A 17,708-nucleotide genomic window follows, 5' to 3' on the forward strand; every position below is an offset into this window, starting at 1 on the left:
GGATTTGTGGTGCTGCACTGTGCAACTCATAATCCCGGTGAGAAGCAAATCATCCTTTTCCTCTAATAAACCTTGTTTATACACAGCAGCCATAAACCACCCCTAAAGATATTTTTGTATTTTTTAGATATATTTTATGGCTAGAGCTTAGTTTATGTTAATACAGGTCTGCAAATCCTGTGCAGAAACATAGATGCATGATGAAAAGTCTAAATACAGTGCCTTGCGAAAGTATTCAGCCCCCTGAAACTTTCCAACCTTTTCCCACATATCAGGCTTCAAACATAAAGATACCAAATGTAAATTTTTGGTGAAGAATCAACAACAAGTGGAACACAATTGTGAAGTGGAACGAAATTTATTGGTTATTTTACATTTTTGTGGAAATTCAAAAACTGAAAAGTGGGGCGTGCAATATTATTCGGCCCCTTTACTTTCAGTGCAGAAGTTCATTGTGGATCTCTGAATGATCCAATGTTGTCCTAAATGCCTAATGATGATACATATAATCCACCTGTGTGTAATCAAGTCTCCATATAAATGCTCCTGCTCTGTGATAGTCTCAGGGTTCTGTGTGAAGCACCGAGAGCATCATGAAGACCAAGGAACACAACAGGCAGGTCCGTGATACTGTTGTGGAGAAGTTTAAAGCCGGATTTGGATACAAAATGATTTCCCAAACTTTAAACATCCCAAGGAGCACTGTGCAAGCGATCATACTGAAATGGAAGGAGTATCATACCACTGCAGATCTACCAAGACCCGGCCGTCCCTCTAAACTTTCATCTCAAACAAGAAGAAGACTGATCAGAGATGCAGCCAAGAGGCCCATGATCACTCTGGATGAACTGCAGAGATCTACAGCTGAGGTGGGACAGTCTGTCCATAGGACAACAATCAGTCGTACACTGCACAAATCTGGCCTTTATGGAAGAGTGGCAAGAAGAACGCCATTTCTCAAAGATATCCATAAAAAGTGTTGTTTAAAGTTTGCAACAAGCCACCTGGGAGACACCAAACATGTGGAAGAATGTGCTCTGGTCAGATGAAACCAGAATCAAAATTTTTAGCAACAATGCCAAACGACATGTTGGCGTAAAGGCAACACAGCTCATCACCCTGAACACACCATCCCCACTGTCAAACATGGTGGTGGCAGCATCATAGTTTGGGCCTGCTTTTCTTCAGCAGGGACAGGGAAGATGGGTAAAATTGATAGGAAGATGGATAGAGCCAAATACAGGACCATTCTTGAAGAAAACCTGTTGGAGTCTGCAAAAGACCTGAGACTGGGACGGAGATTTGTCTTCCAACAGGACAATGATCCCAAACATAAAGCAAAATCTACAATGGAATGGTTCACAAATAAACGTATCCAGGTGTTAGAATGGCCAAGTCAGAGTCCAGACCTCAATCCAATCGAGAATCTGTGGAAAGAGATGAAAACTGCTGTTCACAAACGATCTCCATCAAACCTCACTGAGCTCGAGCTGTTTGCCGAGGAAGAATGGCCGAGAATTTCAGTCTCTCGATGTACAAAACTGATAGAGACAAACCCCAAGCGACTTGTAATCGCAGCAAAAGGTGGTGCAACAAAGTATTACGTTACAGGGGCCGAATAATATTGCACACCCCACTTTTCAGTTTATGAATTTCCACAAAAATTTAAATTAAACAATAAATTTCGTTCAACTTCACAATTGTGTTCCACTTGTTGTTGATTCTTCACCAAAAAGTTACATTTGGTATCTTTATGTTTGAAGCATGATATGTGGGAAAAGGTTAAAAAGGAAGCCGAATACTTTCACAAGGCACTGTATCTAGACTGACGACAAGATGGAGCTCCGTGCATACTGGATATATATATATTGACCTCAATATTAACAAATTTACAGGGAGCTCCCCCTAGTGGTGGCTGCAGACAGGATCTTATCATGTATCTCTGTATACAGGGAGCTCCCCCTAGTGGAGGCTGCACACAGGATCTTATCATGTATCTCTGTATACAGGGAGCTCCCCCTAGTGGTGACTGCAGACAGGATCTTATCATGTATCTCTGTATACAGGGAGCTCCCCCTAGTGGTGGCTGCAGACAGGATCTTATCATGTATCTCTGTATACAGGGAGCTCCCCCTAGTGGTGGCTGCAGACAGGATCTTATCATGTATCTCTGTATACAGGGAGCTCCCCCTAGTGGTGGCTGCAGACAGGATCTTATCACGTATCTCTGTATACAGGGAGCTCCCCCTAGTGGTGGCTGCAGACAGGATCTTATCATGTATCTCTATATACAGGGAGCTCCCCCTAGTGGTGACTGCAGACAGGATCTTATCATGTATCTCTGTATACAGGGAGCTCCCCCTAGTGGTGGCTGCAGACAGGATCTTATCATGTATCTCTGTATACAGGGAGCTCCCCCTAGTGGTGGCTGCAGACAGGATCTTATCATGTATCTCTGTATACAGGGAGCTCCCCCTAGTGGAGGCTGCACACAGGATCTTATCATGTATCTCTGTATACAGGGAGCTCCCCCTAGTGGTGACTGCAGACAGGATCTTATCATGTATCTCTGTATACAGGGAGCTCCCCCTAGTGGTGGCTGCAGACAGGATCTTATCATGTATCTCTATATACAGGGAGCTCCCCCTAGTGGTGACTGCAGACAGGATCTTATCATGTATCTCTGTATACAGGGAGCTCCCCCCTAGTGGTGGCTGCAGACAGGATCTTATCATGTATCTCTGTATTCAGGGAGCTCCCCCTAGTGGTGGTTGCAGACAGGATCTTATGTATCTCTGTATACAGGAAGCTCCCTCTAGTGGTGGCTGTGGAGGATTTAATTTTTAAATATATGTGTTACTGCAGAGGATTTGCAGTTCCGTATTAGAAAAACATATCTCTGATCATTAAAAATGATAAACTGGTCTTCACGGGTGAACATTTCCATCTGGGCTGTGTTTACTACTCATAGAGAATTGAAAAATAGTTTTGTTTCTCCTTTACAGGAACCTGCTCCTTCCAGATGGAGTTCCTCCAGAACGGCAGTGGGCTCGATTCTATGTCAAGATCTACCGTGCCGAGGGTCTACCTCGAATGAACACCAGCATCATGGCCAACGTGAAGAAAGCGCTTATAGGAGAAAACAAAGACTTAGTAGATCCTTACGTGCAAGTCTCCTTTGCTGGGCAAAAGGTAAAAAGGGAAAGGGGTTTTGGGGTGCAGTCAAGTGAATTCTACTGGATTTATTGCTCTATTGCTAGAAGACCAACGAATGAATGAATAAATGAATGAATATCCTTGGGTCCAGCAGCTTAAATCCCCAGCGATCAGCTCTTGTGGCTGTGAGTGACTGCACTTTTCTTTTTCAGCTCCCTCTTCTAGAAAAATGTGGAATTACATGGGGCCCATAGGACCCTTTATGATGGGAGTCGATGCTTGCAAATTTCAATTCAGGATATTGGGAGGCTGGGTACTGAGAGACCCCTCTATTGACATCTTCTGTGATAGGCCATCATGCACACATTCCCCATACTGTTCAGGAATGACTGAAAGGCTTCCGGAGAACACCTGCTCTGGGTATATGCGCATAAGCCCTCTCCACTGTAATGTCACAGGACACTCCGGGGGGTGAATAGGCCAGATTTCAAGTAATCTAGTACAGACATTTCTGGACCCCGGCTTAGGACATCTCTCAATGACATCATCGGCCTTCGGATCAGGCTCCTATGACATCATCTGACTTCAGATCAGGCTCCTATGACCTCATCAGCCTTCAGATCAGGCTCCTATGACATCACCAGCCTTCAGACCAGGCTCTTATGACATCATCAGCCTGCTGACCAGGCTCCTATGACTTCATCAGCCTTCAGATCAGTCTTCTCTGACTCTGTTTGCTCACTGAGTTCATGTCATGTAACCCTGAAAGCTGTTATCTGTCAATCAAGAGCTCCTCCTGGGAGGGGAATGCAGGAGGGAAGAGCTCCTCCTGGGAGGGGAATGCTGGGAGGGAAAAGCTCCTCCTGGGAGGGAATGCTGGAGGGAAGAGTTCCTCCTGGGAGGGGAATGCTGGAGGGAAGAGCTCCTCCTGGGAGGGGAATGCTGGAGGGAAGAGCTCCTCCTGGGAGAGGAATGCTGGAGGGAAGAGCTCCTCCTGGGAGGGGAATGCTGGGAGGGAAGAGCTCCTCCTGGGAGGGGAATGCTGGGAGGGAAGAGCTCCTCCTGGGAGGGGAATGCTGGAGGGAAGAGCTCCTCCTGGGAGAGGAATGCTGGGAGGGAAGAGCTCCTCCTGGGAGGGGAATGCTGGGAGGGAAGAGCTCCTCCTGGGAGGGGAATGCTGGAAGGAAGAGCTCCTCCTGGGAGGGGAATGCTGGAGGGAAGAGCTCCTCCTGGGAGGGGAATGCTGGGAGGGAAGAGCTCCTCCTGAGAGGGGAATGCTGGAGGGAAGAGCTCCTCCTGGGAGGGGAATGCTGGGAGGGAAGAGCTCCTCCTGGGAGGGGAATGCTGGGAGGGAAGAGCTCCTCCTGGGAGGGGAATGCTGGGAGGGAAGAGCTCCTCCTGGGAGGGGAATGCTGGAGGGAAGAGCTCCTCCTGGGAGAGGAATGCTGGGAGGGAAGAGCTCCTCCTGGGAGGGGAATGCTGGAGGGAAGAGCTCCTCCTGGGAGGGGAATGCTGGAAGGAAGAGCTCCTCCTGGGAGGGGAATGCTGGAGGGAAGAGCTCCTCCTGGGAGGGGAATGCTGGGAGGGAAGAGCTCCTCCTGGGAGGGGAATGCTGGGAGGGAAGAGCTCCTTCTGGGAGGGGAATGCTGGAGGGAAGAGCTCCTCCTGGGAGAGGAATGCTGGGAGGGAAGAGCTCCTCCTGGGAGAGGAATGCTGGGAGGGAAGAGCTCCGTTTTTCTTACTTTACATGTGTAATAACTGCAGAAAGTCCCATGTCCACATGTGCTCCTTGTACACATGGCCGCTGGGCTTTTACAGATCAGTCCAGAGAATTCCTTTAAATGCTTCTTGTTCAGTTTCTCTGGATTTCTCTCCAATCTTCGCACTCTTCAACACTTTACGGCTGGACGAAAAAGAACAGGGAAGAGTGATGGCTTTAATAAACCTGAAATATTCATCTTCTGACAGCAGCAATTATTTCTGCTCCGTGAATCCTGGTGCCGCCAGTTACGAGCTGGAAATGGCGCAAATCTTAGTAATGTCACAACCTACCGTAATCTTTAAATGAAGCGATAAAGCAAATTTCATGGGAAGATGTCGACGCTGAGACCATGTCTTATCCATAAATTATCTCTGGTGCTGGAAGCGTTTAGCAATTCATGAAGCCGACTGTTATTGCGGGAGGAATGATGATATTTTATGCTGTCAGATGGTTAAACTTCCCAGAGTCATAAGTGTCCAGGTCTAAAGTGCCGGCGTTAATTATTAACGCCACAGAGGGGACATATGGGAATGAGGCACAATGGCCGCCTGCTAGAGAAAACGCGAACCACAGGGTAGAAACCTACAGAAAGAGTGAAGATCAATGGAGAAGAGCGACTCGGCACTGTCCATAAATCCCACAAAACCTGACCTCCCATTAAAACCATATTTCCCATCCGATGCTCTAGCTGATGTCCTTGTGCTGAATTTTCTTTTTACATCCTTTCGCAGTGGGTTAAAAATTATTCAAAAACTGGTTTAATTAATATATCCCTCGGGTCCAGTGGGTTCATTAATATATCCCTGGTATCCCAGTTGGCTAATTAATATATCCCTGGTGTGCAGTGGGTTAATTCATATATCCCTGGTGTCCAGTGGGTTAATTAATATATCCCTGGTGTGCAGTGGGTTCATTAATATATCCCTGGTGTCCCAGTTGGTTAATTAATATATCCCTGGTGTACAGTGGGTTAATTAATATATCCCTGGTGTGCAGTGGGTTAATTCATATATCCCTGGTGTCCAGTGGGTTAATTAGTATATCCTACAATGCCTTTGCCCTGGACTATTGTGAAGGAGAGAATGGCTAATGAAATCAATTATTTCTGGAAGGAAACCACCCCCCATTTCCCTATCAGTACGGCCTTCCTTTCCCCATTTTCCATCCCGTTGTGTGTGTTGCGCCATTCGTTGACCGACCACCTGTTGGGTCGTATCACATTGTGACAACAGGTTTAATAATTGAATTTAGGGGGGACTGTGAAAGCGAGAAAAGCTAATGAAATCAATTATTAAACCTTATATAAGCCAGCTCAGATGTATTGTGGCAAGATGGCGTCTATTTCCTGGAGCCACACCCTGGAAGGAATTTTTGGAATGTGAAGCAGACACTGGACATTGGATTGAATACCATATATGGAGTGGAGTTGGCAAGGACCTATCATAGACTGACACCATTACTGTTCACTTCCTGCCTGTTATACGATTCTAAGAATAAAGCTGAGTTGTGTGCCAGCCTTTGCTGGGAGAGGAGCGTATATCTGACTTCTGTGTCTGATTTGTGAGTCTTCTGTGCATGCACCCAGCTCATATTTTGGTCAGGAACAGGCAATCACAAAAGGTCTCACCGTAAAAGATCACCCCGACTCTATCACTAAGATCACTGACTCCGTTGGCCTCGGGGATTTCCTGTTCACTCCAGCAGTGCTCCCGGGATCCTCCACCTTCTGTCTACAGGGGTCCCTGTCCATCTTCCACAGTACGCCAGAGGTCCCGATGTGCCCTGCAGCCCCTATACCGGGCCTTGGGTGCCAGATGCAACAGGGGCATCCGCTCAGGATTCCAGTAGGGACTATCACTGCTTGAATGACTAGTACATGCTGTCCCTAGCAGCCCACTGCACCTGAACTTGACCTTGTCACTGCACTTCCCTGGAAGTGTGCCCTCTTACTAACACTAGTCCCCACCCACTGGGCTAGTTCTATCCATTAACTCTATCCTATCCTATAGACTAACCTGTATTTATCTGTGGTCTAGTCCTGTGCTTACCCTGCACTATGCACTAACCAACATTGAACATTACCATCACACACTATAGAAGACACACGCCACTATTCACACTACATGTAAAACCTCAGGACACTGCACACATAGCGCCACCGTTGTCGTTGGGGGTAGGAACGTGGCAGAGCAGTCCGTCTCTTACAAACATGGAAAAAACTTTATTCTTTAAAGATAGAATTCCGAAAAAAAAAATGTGGATACAATCAATTAATTGTATGTCTTACCTTTTACAATGTTCTCCGAGACGCGGGAAGCCCCTGATTGTTCTGCCCCCGCAGGGTAAGACCTCGGTGCAGAAGAGCAGCTACGAGCCCATGTGGAACGAGCAGATCATATTTACAGAGATGTTTCCGCCTCTGTGCAAAAGAATGAAGATCCAGATCCGGGACTCGGACAAGGTGAACGACGTGGCCATCGGGACCCACTTCATAGACCTGCGGAAAATCTCCAACGAGGGCGACAAAGGTAAAGCCAAACCGTACACCCGGGTATACCAGCTGAGAAGCCGGCCGAGGGGCAGAACCCCAACACCACAGCCTGAAAAGTGGTCAGAGCAGAGCATGCTGGGAGATAACACATGGGGTGGGAGGCAGCAAACCCTAGACTAGGGCCTGAAGTAAAGTCAGAACTTAGACTCCAGACCAGCCCCCTAAATGAATCACACCTCTAAATTAGTTAAGGCACAAAACCAGACCCCCAAACTAATTCAGACCCCAGACCAGACCCCCAAATTAATCCAGACCCCATTACCCTAAATTCATTCACACCCCAGACCATGACCCAAATTAATTCAGACCCCATACCAGACCCCAAAACAAACCCCAAACCAGACCCCAAACCAGACCCCTAAATTGCCTTAGATCCCAAACCAGACCCCCAAAATGAATTCAGACCCCATTCCCCTAAATTTATTCACACGCCAGACCATAGCCCAAATTATTTCCAACCCCAGACCAGATCCCCAACTATATTCATAACCTCCAGCAGACCCCAAATTATTTTCATTCTCCTATCAAACCCCGTGAATGATTCGGCCCTGAGATCAGACCCCTCACGCTCTGGACTAGAATCCTAAAGCTATTCGGACCCCTACATGAATCGGACCCCCGGCCCTAGGTGCTGAAGTTACACAGGACTTTAGTTCAGACCCCCGATCCCTTTCAATCATGGTGACGGTCTTCTTCCTCCGCAGGATTCCTCCCGACACTGGGCCCGGCCTGGGTGAACATGTACGGCTCCACAAGAAACTACACATTGATGGACGAACACCAGGATCTAAACGAGGGGCTTGGAGAGGGGGTCTCCTTCCGCGCCCGTTTACTATTGAGTCTGGCAGTGGAGATCTTAGACACAAGTAATCCTGAGCTTACCAGTTCTACGGATGTGCAGGTGGAAGGAGCGCCCCCTGTGGCCGACGTAAGATCTGCTGATAATTACACCTCAGCTGCTATGGCCACCACTAGGGGGAGCACAGGAGCTCACTGTGCAGAAAGCTCCCCCTAGTGGTGGCTGCAGGCAGGCACAAATGTTATCATTTATCTGTGTCGCTATAAGTGGAGTTAGTCGCCATGGCATAATGGGAGTTGTAGTTCCACAACAGCTAGGGAGCCCAGCAATGCAGCACATTGACATTTACGGTAACTGTTTCATCGATTTCTGATGTTCCCTCAGAACTGCACAGGAAAGATGGAAGAGTTCTTTCTCTTCGGAGCATTTTTGGAAGCCACCATGGTCGATCGCAAGAGCGGAGACAAGCCGATCAACTTCGAGGTTACGATAGGTGATTCTGTTACTGATTATTCAGCTTTTAAGGAGTAAGATCATAAATAATTCATGCCCCCCCCGGACTCCTAAGCTCAGAGAAATGGTACGGCCGGACTCCTAGGTGCCACATTAGTACAGACAGAGCATTGACCATTTGCCATTTTTCTGCAGGGGGAGAAGGGATATATTTGGTAATATATATATACAGTATATATACATCAAACATTCAAATATAATAAGGAGAAAAAAATGACCTGTAAGTTAATCGTATAATTCTCCTTGTAGGTAATTACGGTAACCAAGTAGACGGGACCACGAGGCCGAGGATGAGGAGGAAGAAGGAAGGAGCAGACGGCGCGGAGGAGGAGACAGAACTCATCCAGAACTCTAGTGAGGACGAGGCGGACGAAGACGGGGAGATGCTGTCGGTCTCCAGCACGCCGGCCTTGAAGCCCTTTATTACAGACAGGTTATTTTTACAGTTCGGAATGTCCTGATTTTTTTTTTCAAAATATTTTTGAATAGTCCACCACAAAAAAAAAGGTGGGATTTAAGTAAGGACCGCCCAGTGGGTGTTTCCTTCCAGAGCAGTCATCAGGGCGGGGCTTAAAGCCTTTTTTTATTTGGCAGTATCCGATATCTGCCGGGCTCGGTCCATCCTAGAGGATGTCGGCTTTAACCCCTTGTCGACATCCGCCGTACAGTATCACAGCGTGTGCAATTCTGTGAACTCGTAAAATAGAAAAATAATTTTCATAAAATAAACTAAAAAATCGAAACCCCAGAATTGCAGGTTTTTTTTTATGGTCACAGCACTTAAGAAATGCAATAAAGACATCACATGTATCCCAAAATGAGATCAATAATTACTGCGGCTCCGAGCGCGAAAAAAAATGTATTTAAACACTAAAATATAAAATAATCTGTATTTTTTTCCAACTTTGTTGTCTCCTGAGAATTCTAGTCCCCAATCTTTTTTCCCGTACAATTAACGCCACACTGACCAAGGCCGGTTAGCAGGGGCCGAATTGTATTTTAGGTTGTTTTTTTTCACCCTTTTACTGCACTTGGAATTTTTTTTCCCTGTGTTATATAACTCGTCCCACCCAGATAAAAAATCTCGTACGGCTGGAAAAAGGGAAAAAATATTATTATTATTATTATTATTATTTTTATTTAAAAAAAGGTAGGGTAAAAAAAAAGGGAGCGTAAAGTAAAATGTCTGGTCCTTAAAGTGATATTCAATCTCCTAGATCCTTTCCCAATATGTAGTAGGAGTAATAATAATAATAATAATAATAGCAAATACCTCCAATTAGAAATGTAGTATAGTTCTTCTGATTCGCTATGTTACTTGCCCCATGTGCAGGGCATTGCAGCTTAGGTATCCATAGTTACGACCATTAACAACTAACTAACTGCCACTATATGAGTGGATGTAATAATGGATACCTAATCTATTACAATGCTCTTCACATGGGGTAAACGACATAGCGAATCAGAAGAACTATACTCCATTTGTAGCTGGAGGTATTTGCTAATATTATTATTATTACACCTACTAAATATTGGGATAGGATCTTGGAGATGGGAATACCTCTTTAATGGGATCCTTCGGTCATCCCTGACATGTGCCCTCTCTTGTCTCCTGGCAGGAATTACTTCCACTTGCCGTATTTTGACAAGAAGCCTTGTATATACATAAAGAGCTGGTGGCAGGACCAGAGGAGACGCCTGTACAACGCCAACATCATGGACAAGATCGCGGACAAACTGGTGGGTACTACTGTCAGGAATCCCACCGCGCTGCCACCAACATGTCACGATTCCCGGAGAGGATACCATTATCTTCCCCTTCACTCAGACCATTTTGTCATGAACCGGGGTTGTTTGGTTGCCCCTGGTTCTTTCTCAAGGGCATTTATCTATATCCCACTTCCCAGTTCTTGTTTGGAACTTGAAGCTCTCTGGCGCCCCTCTTACCCTCAGGTCAGTCAGGGTACTGCACCTAGGGTAATTAGTCGCCGGAAAGGCTGCCTTACTTTGTACTGGCTATTAGGCACGCTGCAGCGAGGGAGATATAACTACTCCCACTAAGGCGGGAACAATAATTATCAACGCCGCCAGTTGCTACAAAGACTCCCAACTGCACAGGACAAATTCGCTGCCACCAGCTCCGATTTCATAATTATTAACAGGTCCGGAGCCAACCCAGATTAGTAGCATAATTCACTTCAGAGGACGGGACCGTACGTTATAGAGCAAGGAGAGACAAAGCTAATAATTTTATATTTTACTCCAAAAGAAGGTAGGCAGTGTTTACAGAAGTATAAAAAGATATTATAAAGAAGACAATTCTCGTATGTACAGACAATTACAAATAAAATGGGATTAAAGTTGAAAAAACACTTACATTTCGTTATGTCATCTTATCTCATGGCCGACCATGTGCTGTGGAGGAGGGGACACACCTAGATGCATATCACACATCTGTATAGCAGCTAGACCCCAGACAAAGACCCGTGAAGACTGCTGCTTCACTCAGTTATTTCCTAGCCTAAACCAATCCACTCCCCCTGTGGTGACCTCACTTAGAGGCTGAGTCCTCCCCTTTTCTTAGGAGTTATGGCAACCATTTTTATGCCTAGCTCGCTGTACGAACCTCGTATGTGAAAGACACAATGATCAGGATGTGCACCACGTCGGGGCAATTCTTTTAAGGGTAAACCCAGCATAGTTACACGACCCGTTTACGGAGAAACCCACTCTTTGCACTCATTGGGTTTAGCTTCTAGCAATTTCAAGGAGTTATAGATTCCTCGATGGAAATCCGGAATATATAATTCTTATATCTCTAGCCCTGATCGGTGCCACTATATATAACCTTAAAAGAACAATAGAAGCTTATGCTTTCTATACCAGTTTTAACCAGTACCAGGTGGGAGGGGGGAATGAGGGATTTACACAGAGGCTGGCTTTTGCAGTTAAAAGCCGTAAACTGCTCAGTGGGGGCTGCTACACATTGGCATCAAGTTGCACAGAGTGTGTCTGCCATAGGGCTTTGTTTTTGTATCAGCGAATGCAGTGGGGGAGAAAGGGGGGTCGAATCCGCAGCGTGTGTCTGTGCCATGGTACCTTCTAGAACTAAACTCGCAATATGGCATTTTTACACTATCGTGACAGGTACCAAGAGAACCGCAGCGTCTCGGAGGGTCCTGTGTGGGCCGAGACTTCGAACGTGCATCTGATTGTGGGACCGTGCATCTGATTGTGGGACAGTGCGTCTTATTGTGGGACAGTGCGTCTGATTGTGGGACAGTGCGTCTGATTGTGGGACAGTGCGTCTGGTTGTGGGACAGTGCGTGTGATTGTGGGACAGTGCGTGTGATTGTGGGACAGTGCGTCTTATTGTGGGACAGTGCGTCTTATTGTGGGACAGTGCGTCTGATTGTGGGACAGTGCGTCTGATTGTGGGACAGTGCGTCTGGTTGTGGGACAGTGCGTGTGATTGTGGGACAGTGCGTCTGGTTGTGGGACAGTGCGTGTGATTGTGGGACAGTGCGTGTGATTGTGGGACAGTGCGTCTTATTGTGGGACAGTGCGTGTGATTGTGGGACAGTGCGTCTGGTTGTGGGACAGTGCGTGTGATTGTGGGACAGTGCGTCTTATTGTGGGACAGTGTGTCTGATTCTGGGACAGTGCATCTTATTGTGGGACAGTGCGTCTTATTGTGGGACAGTGTGTGTGATTGCGGGACAGTGCGTGTGATTGTGGGACAGTGCGTGTGATTGTGGGACAGTGCGTGTGATTGTGGGACAGTGCGTCTGGTTGTGGGACAGTGTGTCTGGTTGTGGGACAGTGCGCCTGGTTGTGGGACAGTGCGTCTGGTTGTGGGACAGTGCGTGTGATTGCGGGACAGTGCGTGTGATTGCGGGACAGTGCGTGTGATTGTGGGACAGTGCGTCTGGTTGTGGGACAGTGCATGTGATGGAGGGACAGGTGTGTCTGGTTGTGGGACAGTGTGTGATTGTGGGACAGTGCATGTGATTGTGGGACAGTGCGTGTGATTGTGGGACAGTGCGTCTGGTTGTGGGACAGTGCGTCTGGTTGTGGGACAGTGTTTCTGGTTGTGGGACAGTGTTTCTGGTTGTGGGACAGTGCGTGTGATTGCGGGACAGTGCGTCTGGTTGTGGGACAGTGCGTCTGGTTGTGGGACAGTGCGCCTGGTTGTAGGACATTGCGTCTGGTTGTGGGACAGTGCGTGTGATGGTGGGACAGTGTGTCTGGTTGTGGGACAGTGCGCATGATTGTGGGACAGTGCGTCTGGTTGTAGGACAGTGCGTGTGATTGTGGGACAGTGCATCTGGTTGTAGGACAGTACGTCTGATTGTGGGACAGTGCATGTGATTATGGGACAGTGCGTCAGGTTGTGGGACAGTGCGTGTGATTGTGGGACAGTGCGTGTGATTGTGGGACAGTGCCTGTGATTGTGGGACAGTGCGTGTGATTGTGGGTCAGTGCATATGATTGCGGGACAGTGCGTCTGGTTGTGGGATAGTGCGTCTGGTTGTAGGACAGTGCGTGTGATTGTGGGACAGTGTATCTGGTTGTCGGGCAGTGCGTCTGGTTGTAGGACAGTGCGTGTGATTGTGGGACAGTGCGTCTGGTTGTGGGACAGTGCGTCTGGTTGTCGGGCAGTGCGTCTGGTTGTAGGACAGTGCGTCTGGTTGAGGGACAGTGCGTCTGGTTGTGGGACAGTGCGTCTGATTGTGGGACAGTGCGCCTGATTGTGGGAACGTGCGTCAGTGACGTGTCTGTAACTGTCAGCGGCATAGTGGGAATAAGCATCTCTGGTAATTGTCACAGAGACCCCGGGAGCGAGGACCACCCCAATTATATGGTTGAATTATCCGAGGGGTCGGGGTAAAAGGCAGGGTTGTGAAAGAGTGTGCACGAGCTGGCCATATTACTCTATATCCTATGACTCCATATTACAGTGGCTTGTGAAAGTATTCACCCCCTTGGCTTTTTACCTATTTGTTACGTTATAACCTGTGTAAATATTTTTGTCATCCGATTAGTGTGTGATACATCAGCACTAAATAGTCTAAGTTGATGAAGTGAGAAAAATATAGGCAAAAATTTAAATTTATGGGATCAAATAACTAAAAATTAGAAAGTGCATATGTATTCACCCCCTTTACTATAAAGCACTTACAAAGTTCTGCTACAATCTATTCCCTTCAAAAGTCCCATGTTTAGTGACCGGAAGTCGCCCTGTGTGCAAGTGTCGCGTGTCTGTCAGTATATACACTTTACTTTTTCTGAAAGGCCACAGAGGCTGCAACACCATTAACAAGAAGCACTACTAGCCAAACACCACCATGAAGACCAAGGAGATCTCCAAACAGCACCATGAAGACCAAGGAGATCTCCAAACACCACCATGAAGACCAAGGAGATCTCCAAACACCACCATGAAGACCAAGGAGATCTCCAAACAGCACCATGAAGACCAAGGAGATCTCCAAACAGCACCATGAAGACCAAGGAGATCTCCAAACAGCACCATGAAGACCAAGGAGACCTCCAAACAACACCATGAAGACCAAGGAGATCTCCAAACAACACCATGAAGACCAAGGAGACCTCCAAACAACTCAAGGAAGTCCAAGGACATGTGCAAACAACACAAGGAAGTCCAAGGAGATCTCCAAACACCATGAAGACCAAGGCGATCTCCAAACAAGTCAGGGACAAAGTTGTTGAGAAGTACAAGTCAGGGTTAGGTTAAAAAGAAAAATCTCCCAATCTCTGATGATCCCCCGGAGCACCATCAAATCCATTACCATCATATGGACAGAAAATAGTACCACAACAAACCTGCCAAGAGGGGCCCATCGATTCTCTCAGCCCGGGCAAGAAGGGCATTAATCAGGGAGGCAGCACAGAGACCACAGGTAACCCTGAAGGAGCTGCAGAGTTCCCAAGCAGAGACTGGAGTATCTGTCCATACGACCACAATAAGCCGTACACTCCATAGAGGTGACCTTTATGAAAGAGTTGGCAGAAATAAAGCTTTTACTTACACACAAAAATTGTACATCTCATGTCAAAAGACATGCTGGAGATTCCCCAAATGTATGGAGGAAGGTGCTGTGGTCAGAGGAGACCAAAATTGAACTTTTTTGCCACCAAGGTATACGCTATGTATGGCGCCAAACCAACACAGCTCATCACCCAAGAACACCATCCCCACAGTGAAATGTGGTGGCAGCATCATGCTGTGGGGATGTGTTTTGGCAGCACGGACAGCAAAAATGGTCCAAGTCATAGGGAAGATGGATGGTGCGAAATACAGGGATATTCTTGAGCAAAACCTGTTTGTCTGTCATTAATTTGTGACTGGGACGGAGGTTCACCTTCCAACAAGACAATGACCCAGAGCATACTGCTAAAGCAGCACTCGAGTGGTGTAAGGAGAAACGTGTGACTGTCCTGGAGTGGCCGACATAGTATACAGTCATAGCAGAAAATGTTGGCACCCTTGAAATTGTTCCAGAAAATGTGGTATTTCTCACAGTAATTTATAACAGTTCCCCATGTTTTGTTATACACATTATTGTTTCCTTTATTTGTATTGGAACAACACAAAAAAAGAGAGAAAAGGCAAATTGGACATAATTTCACACAAAACCCCCATAATGGACCAGAAAATTGTTGGCACCTTCAGCTTAATATTTGGTTGCCCCCTTTGCAATAAATAACTGCAATCCATCGCTTCCTATAACCATCCACAAGCTTCTTCCTCCTCTCAGCCGGGATCTTGGACGTCTCTTCTTACAATCTGCTCCTGGTCTCATATTTCAACTTCTCCCAACAGCGATTGTAAGATCTCTCCACCGGTGATCAATGGGATTCAGATCCGGTCTCATTGCTGCCACTTCACAACTCTCCAGCACTTTGTTTCCATCCATATCTCCGGGCTTCTTGAAGTATGTTTGGGGTCATCGTCCTGCTGGAAGACCCATGATCTAGGACACAATCCCAGCTTTCTGACACTGGGCACTACATTACCACCCAAAATCCTTTCCTAATTTTCAGATTTCCTGACACCTTGCACGCACTCAAGGCACCCAGTGCCAGAGGCAGCAAAACAACTCCCAAAACATCTGTGAACCTCCACCATATCTGACTGTAGGTACTGTGTTCTTTTCTTTGTAGGCCTCATTCTGTTTCCAGTAAACATTAGAATAATGTGCTTTGCCAAAAAGCTCTATCTTGGCCTCCTCTGTCCACAAGACACTTTCCCAGAAGGATTTTGGCTTAGTCACATACATATTGGCAAACTGCAGTCTAGCTTTTTATGTCTGTGTCAGCAGTGGGGTCCTACTGCAGTCTCATTTCATTCAAAAGTCAATGGATAGTTCCCGCTGACACTGATGCCCCCTGAGCCTGCAGGACAGCCTGAATTTCTTTGGAACTTGATTGGGGCTTATCCACCATAAGGACTATCCTGTGTTGCAACCTTTCATCAACATTTCTCTGCCAGCGACGTCCAGGGAGATTAGCTACAGTGCCATGGGTTGTAAACTTCTTGATTATGTTGCGAACCGTGGACAAAGGAACATCAAGATCTATGGAGATGGATTGTAACCTTGAGATTGTTCATATTGTTCAACAATTTTGGTTGTCAAGTCCTCAGACAGTTCTCTTCTCCTCTTTCTGTTCTCCATGCTTAGTATGGCGCATACAGACACACAAGGTGAAGATTAAGGCAACTTCTCCCATTTTTATCTGGTTTCAGGTGTGATTTTCATATTGCCCACACCTGTTACTTGCAACAGGTGAGTTCGAACAAGCGTCACATGCTGGAAACAAAGTTTTTTTTTACTCACAATTTTGGAAAGGTGCCAACAATTTTGTCTGGTCCAATGTTGGGGTTTTGTGTGAAATTTTGTCCAGTTTGCCTTTTTTTCAGTTTTTTTTTTGGTGTTGTTCCAATACACACGAAAGAAATAAACGTGAGTATAACAAAACATGAGGAATTATAATAATTCTCTGTGAGGAATACTTCATTTTCTGGAACAATTTCGGCCATGACTGTACTGTACAGCTAGAATTGGATATCTAGAAGAATGGCCCCTATAACGGTAGATTTTATTACTCCACATTGGGTCCTTACTTCTAGATCTAGAAGAGCTGTTCATCAGAATCCAGACTGCTGCTTCACCCAGTTATTTCCTAGCCTAAAACCACGCCACTCCCCCTGTGATGGCCTCACTTAGAGGCTGAATCCTCCCCTTTTCTTAGGAGTTATGCCAACCATTTTTATGCCTAGCTCGCTGTTACTTCTAGATCTAGAAGAGCTGTTCATCAGAATCCAGACTCTTCTTTCCAGGTCTAGGGGATTTGTCTGATTAGCCTAGATCAGAGGTCCCCAACCTTTTTTGCACCAGGGACCGGCTTTAAGCAAGACCAGTTTTCCATGGCCCGGTGGGGGTGGGGCAGGGGCGGGGCTTTGGTCATATGGGGGTGGGGTTATGGAGGGATGGAGCTTAGTGCATACTTATCATATAATTATGACATTTATAATGAGAATGTGATTCAACTTACCATAGGTTCAGAATGAGTGGGAGCACCATGCTTGTTTCCCTTGTGCTTTGCACCATTATTGCCCCATAGCTGTGCCATATAGTGCTCTGCACCATTATTGCCCCATAGCTGTGCCATACAGTGCTCTGCACCGTTTATTATTGCCCCATAGCTGTGCCATACAGTGCTCTGCACCGTTCATAATTGCCCCATAGCTGTGCCATATAGTGCTCTGCACCGTTCATAATTGCCCCATAGCTGTGCCATACAGTGGTCTGCACCGTTCATAATTGCCCCATAGCTGTGCCATATAGTGCTCTGCACCGTTCATAATTGCCCCATAGCTGTGCCATACAGTGCTCTGCACC

The 17,708-nt window shown here is 46.6% G+C and overlaps 1 protein-coding gene across 20 annotated transcripts in view; it reads left to right on the plus strand.

The window, feature by feature from the left end:
- The window catches only part of OTOF (otoferlin), a 298,562-nt gene that overhangs the window by 227,231 nt on the left and 53,623 nt on the right, over positions 1-17,708 (plus strand). For all 20 annotated transcript variants that reach the window (XM_077291809.1, XM_077291810.1, XM_077291826.1 and 17 more), the window contains 6 exons: positions 3,006-3,192; positions 7,260-7,446; positions 8,174-8,397; positions 8,653-8,761; positions 9,031-9,214; positions 10,401-10,521. In XM_077291809.1, the coding sequence (XP_077147924.1) occupies positions 3,006-3,192; positions 7,260-7,446; positions 8,174-8,397; positions 8,653-8,761; positions 9,031-9,214; positions 10,401-10,521 (1,012 nt within the window). The remainder of the gene's footprint in view (positions 1-3,005; positions 3,193-7,259; positions 7,447-8,173; positions 8,398-8,652; positions 8,762-9,030; positions 9,215-10,400; positions 10,522-17,708) is intronic.

Source organism: Ranitomeya variabilis, chromosome 2 (genome assembly GCF_051348905.1).
Source record: "Ranitomeya variabilis isolate aRanVar5 chromosome 2, aRanVar5.hap1, whole genome shotgun sequence".
NCBI lineage: Eukaryota > Metazoa > Chordata > Amphibia > Anura > Dendrobatidae > Ranitomeya > Ranitomeya variabilis.